The sequence below is a fragment of the Ciconia boyciana genome, chromosome 21 (assembly GCF_034638445.1).
Source record: "Ciconia boyciana chromosome 21, ASM3463844v1, whole genome shotgun sequence".
In the NCBI taxonomy this organism is placed as follows: Eukaryota; Metazoa; Chordata; class Aves; order Ciconiiformes; family Ciconiidae; genus Ciconia; species Ciconia boyciana.
The window spans coordinates 5,956,039-5,961,118 of record NC_132954.1 but is presented as its reverse complement, the minus strand read 5'-3'; the positions used below and the strand labels follow the sequence as shown (position 1 = coordinate 5,961,118).

Sequence of the window (5,080 nt, the reverse complement as noted above, 5' to 3'; positions counted from 1 at the left end):
TGTACACACACCCCTGTATGTATATATATATACATACACACACAGAGGGGCATCAGTGTGTGTGTGCACAGCGCGGTGTTTGTGTATATACGTATATACACAGGGTTATCTGTTAGTGTGTGTGTTTGTATATTTATATATGCACAGGGGTGTCTGTGTGCATATATACAGGGGTGTTTATGTACACACACACACACTGACAGGCTTCCCTGGGTATTTATATATATTATATATATATATATATACACACACCCCTACACACACACTGACTCACCCCCAGCTGGGGTGACAACCCCCCAGTCATCCCTGCTGCTGCGCAACAGCCCTGCCCAGGCGGTGACAGCCACAGCGCGGGTGACAGCGCAGGTGACAGCACGGGTGACAGCGCGGGGGGGGCAGGCCCCACCGCCTCTGCTCTAAACCCCTCTGAAGGGCTGGGCAGCTCTGACTCCACAGAAGACAAGAAATATCGTCGGGACGATTAGCGATGCTTTGGAACAAAAAGTCCTGCCTTTGGCTGAAGCTGAGGACAACACCCACATCTGGTTATTGCTTCTAAAAGCATCGGGTAAGTTACTCAGCGTTTTAAATATTTTCTTTTATAAACATTCCTTCAAATATATAATAGCAAGGCATCTCTCAAAAAGCATCTCTGAGATTTCCCATCAAGGCCAATTAAAGGATCAGCGCCTGGACATCACTTTAAAACCACAGGAAAGGAAACCTTTGCGTTGGTCAAATCTTTACTTGTATCTCAGCAGGAGACCCCGGCACCTTATTTTCTGTAAGCTGACGAGAAATGTGCAAGAATTAACGTCAGGGGAGTTAACTTCTGCACACAGAGCTGCTGCTGGCCCCGCGGGGGGTGACACGGGGCAGGGCAGCGTCCCTGTGAGCCGCTCCGCAAACACAAACCACCCATCGCCCAGTGCACATCGCCTTTTATTCAAAAGCTGTAAAAATAAGCTCTAAACCGTTTGAGTTTGGCAGACGGGGACAAATCAAAACAGACATTGGCAACAAGGCGGGGGGGGACGATGATCCTGCGTGTGACGGCAGCAACGTGGCCCGTTCCAGCAGCTCAGAGAGAAACAGAGCTCAGACCCCGCGGAAAGCTGCAGCGTTTCCAGCACAGCGAGGGGCTGGACGTGCTCCCGGCAAGGAAGGGCCGTCTGCGAGGCAAGCGAGGACGAGCGCAGCCGGCCACAAGCGCTGCCGTCGCTTGTGCCCTTCTTGCTGCTTTTCAAATGAAGGCTCAGCTCTCGGTCACCAGAAAGTCCCCAAAAGCGTGCCGAGACAGAGCTGTTCCACTGCAGACATCCCGCCAAGCAGAGGGACAGCACGGATGGGGTTTAAGTAGGATTTTGTGTCTGGCGAGGGAAGATCTAAGCGCTCCCTGGGAGGCACGGCACAGGCTCACTACTGCTTTGGCTGTCCCACCCCACGGCACAGCCCCAGAACCGGGCTCCAGTTTGGCGTGGAGGCACCCACTGCCATTGAGTGGGGACAAGGAATCGAAGCCGGGATGGCTCCAGCAGGGCTCGGGGCTCCTCGGGCAGAGCAGGGTGGAAAAGCCGGCCCGGGGGAACAGCTCGCTCTTCGGGAGGCTCGGCCACATCCCAGCATGAGGCCGAGGATGGCTGCTGCTCCCGGAGAGCCCCGCCGAGCTCCCGGCTGGCTCGCAGCCCTCGGCCGAAGGCGTCACATCATGCGAGTCACGACCATCGTCAGGAAGTCCTCGTAGCTCAGCCGTACGTTGCCCACCAGCCCCGTGTCCTTCTCGCGGAAGGCATCGGTCGTGCTCTGGAGCTGCATGCAGATCTGAATGAAGCGGTCGAGCTGGATGCTGGGGTTGGAGGATCGCTGGGCATAGCGGGCCAGCAGCAGCTGACTAAACTGGGGGCTCAGGTTATAGCCCATCTGGGAGAAAGCTAGGAGCAAGAAATACTTGGATTAAACCTTCCCCAGTGACTGTGCCCTCCCTCCCCTGCGCACCCCATCTCCCACCACCCCGTGGTGTTCACTTCCAACGACGGGTGTGTGCGGGCAGGGCTCTCTGGAGGGAGGAACCAAACCGAGGCATGAATTCCAGACATTTTTCCCCTCCATCAGACACACGCACCCAAAAGCTCCTCTCAGAAAACAGGCTTTAGCCACATGCCATTTGGGGGTGGGGGGCATTCCGCGTTTCCTTAAGGAAGGAAGTTCATGCCACTCCCCTGCTGCGGCTCCTCGTCTCCAGCCCCACAGGAAGGCTCAGCGCCAGCTCTGCCGCGGCCGGTTTAGCCAGCCCAGCGCGTCCCAGCTCAGCAACAGGCGTGGGCTGCAGCCACGGCTGCACGGGAGGCACCCCAGGAGCTCAGAGGCACCCAGCCCTGCTGCAGGGATGGCACCAGGAGGAGTCATGGGGCTGGGTGGGAAATGAACACCAAGCAGAGCCAGACAGCGGTCCCTGAGGAGCTTGGTAAGGGCCAGGTTGGCGTCTCTGCCCCTCGCCCACCTTGCTGGAGCTCGCTGAAGCTGATGGAGCCCGACTGGTCCCTGTCGTACTGCTGGAAGAGGTTCTTCCACTGATGGATGAAGCGCAGCAAGGCTGAGAAGCCATACACATCTATGTGTCCCGACCTGGTCTTATCAAACATGTCTGGGGAGGAAGGAACAAAGAGCAGGAGCAGGGCAGTGAGGAGTGCAGCAAGGACACGCTGCAGAAACGCCCAGAGAGCTCAGGATCTGCACCATGGCTCCCCGGTACCCTGCTCTGGCCCCAAAAGCCCTCCCTCACCAGGACTGCGATCAACCAGGACCACTCAATCCCTAAGAGGCTGGTAGGAAACTGCACCAAAACGCGATGCTGGGGCAAGCAGGGGAACGGGGTGACTCTGGCTCGCTACTGGAGCTCTCCCTCCCTTTTATCCCTGGCTCTCTGGGAGCAGGGGCTCACTCGGCCTCGTGCAGAGCGGGGTTCCCTTTCCCAAGCAGTGTTTTGGGCCCCTGACTCGTGTCCTCCACCAAAAGGGCGCTTGGAACTGCTCAGTTTTCCCAGCTCTCGCTCCAGAGAGCGCTTACAGACCAGCTGCTCAGGTAAGCGATGCTCTGGTAACAGGGGAACGCAGGCTGGGCTGGGCTTCACCCCGACAGAGGCTCGTCTCAAAAAGATCAGAATAAAAAGCAGGGGGAGAGCAGGAAGAGCCCAGACTCACTTATCATCAGCAGGCAGGTCTCGTCGTTGAACGTCGACCAGTTGGAATTGACCAGCGCCTGCTTCAGCTCCTTCACGGAGATGTACCCGCTGTGATTGGCATCGACCGCCTGGAACCAGCAGAAGGCCTCCGGGTCCACGCCGGGGGGGGCATTACCTGCGCGGGGAGAGGCCATCAGCGGCTCTCACGTCCCCTGAGAGAGGCCGCTGCCTGGTCCGTCCCCGGGGATGGCTCACAGAGACGCAGCCAACACCCAGGGACCAGTCAGCACTTCTGCTCTAATCAGCTTTTTACAGCCACACAATCCTGGGAAAACAGGTCAGCAAGGCCCGGGGCTTGGCACATAGCGTCTGGCGGCAGAGAAGGGGAAGGAAATCAGAGAAGGAGAAGGAAATCAGCGCCCTGGCATGGCTCGGGACTGGGGAGCGAACCGCGGGGCTCCCACCCGTAAACCCGGCAGCGCCGGGAGACAGATGCACGGCTGTGAAGTTGTATTGCTGGTCCTCAGGGCTGCGGGCTCTTCGGCACCTTCCTCCTCCTCCTCCTCCTCCGGATTTTAAAATAATAAACCGGGACTTTGCGATTTCGTTCATGCGCTGAATGTGGCTGAGCTGGGTGAGGGGCGCCGAGCCAGCCCCTCCTGGCAGGGACCGGGCCGGGGAACACCCCCCCACCCCCTGACTCTGCACCTTTGTCCCGGGGCCACCCAGGGGGCCGGGGACCCGCCGCGGGAGGGACCCCTCCGACTCGCGGCCCCACTCACCTCCGGGAGCCGGCCCTCCGTAGGGCCCGGCCTGGGGGCCGCTGCCAGGCTGTCCGTAGGGGCCTCCGGGCGGGGCGCCGCCTCCGTAGGGAGCCCCGGGCGGGGGCTGTCCGTAGGGCGCTGGGGCCGGCCCCCCGCCGTAGGGAGCCCCGGGGAAGGAGCCGGCCGGGGGCGCGCCGGGGGCCTGTCCTGCGCCGGGGAAGCCCTGCGGAAGGGGCAGAGCCCGGTGTGCGGCCGGCACCGAGCCCCGCGCCCCGCGCCGCCCCCCGCCCCGCCGCGCCCCTCGCCCCGGCACCCGCTCCGTGCCCCCCCCCGCCCCGCCGCCCCCGCTCCGGCCCCGGCCCGGCCCGGCCCGGCCCCGCCGCGGCCCCACCTGCCCCGGGTACGCCGCCATGACAGCGCTACCGCCCCCGCTGGCCCCGCCCCGCCGGCGTCACGGGCGGCGCGCACGCCCATTGGCTGCGGCGCTTGGCCGCGCGGAGGCCTCGCCCCCGGGGAGCGGGAGGACGCGGGGGCGGTGACGCGCGGGAGGGGCGTGGCCGCAGGGGAGCTTAAGGCGGCAACGAGGGCGGAGCGAGGTGGGGCCCACCGCCTCCCGCGGGTCCCCTCCCGGGAGCAGAGTGGGGATCGCCCCGGGAGCTGGTCCGGCATCAGCCCAGGAGCAGGGCTGGGATCCCCCAGGAGCAGGGCCGGGGTCAGCCTGGGAGTTAGGGCTGGCATCCCCCCAAGATCAGGGCGGGGATCCCCCTGGGAGCGGGCCCGGGACCTCTCTGGGAGCAGGTCCGGGATCTCCCCGGAGGCAGGGCCGGGGCCAGCCCAAGAGCAGAGCCGGGATCCCCCCAAGATCAGAGCTGGGAACCCCCAGAGGCAGGGCTGGGATCCTCTGGGATCAGGGCTGGGATCCCCTGGGATCAGGGCTGGGATCTCCCCAGGATCCCCCCCCCCCCCCCATCATCAGGCCCAGGGCCGCAGGGCAGGAGGGGGCTCAGGGGCACCGTGCCCCCAGCCCGTGTGCTGGGCTGGGGCTGCAGGACTGGGCAGAGCCCCGTCCCTCGGGGACAGGGATGGGGACAGGGCTGGGGCCAAGGCGGCCGATCAAGGACGGGGGAGGCGTGGG

The 5,080-nt window shown here is 63.2% G+C and overlaps 1 protein-coding gene across 1 annotated transcript; it reads right to left on the bottom strand.

Annotated features, from left to right (window-relative positions):
* Nucleotides 1-924: 924 nt before the first annotated feature.
* On the bottom strand, nucleotides 925-4,807 carry PEF1 (penta-EF-hand domain containing 1). Its single transcript, XM_072884870.1, has 5 exons — nucleotides 4,337-4,807; nucleotides 3,964-4,168; nucleotides 3,201-3,356; nucleotides 2,501-2,644; nucleotides 925-1,931 (listed from the first exon to the last, which is right to left on the bottom strand). Exons 1-5 carry the CDS (start codon nucleotides 4,355-4,357, stop codon nucleotides 1,702-1,704), a joined length of 756 nt encoding a protein of 251 aa, XP_072740971.1. The 5' UTR covers nucleotides 4,358-4,807; the 3' UTR covers nucleotides 925-1,701.
* Between the last annotated feature and the right edge of the window lie 273 nt (nucleotides 4,808-5,080).

What these genes read in the sequence shown, in the direction of transcription:
- PEF1 (XM_072884870.1), bottom strand. Translation starts at nt 4,357, where the DNA reads ATGGCGGCGTACCCGGGGCAG. An exon ending in TGGCGGCGTACCCGGGGCAG is followed by an intron (nt 4,169 to 4,336) that starts GTGGGGCCGCGG and finishes CCCCTTCCGCAG; the next exon opens with GGCTTCCCCGGCGCAGGACA. An exon ending in CTTCAGCGAGCTCCAGCAAG is followed by an intron (nt 1,932 to 2,500) that starts GTGGGCGAGGGG and finishes TCTTGCTCCTAG; the next exon opens with CTTTCTCCCAGATGGGCTAT.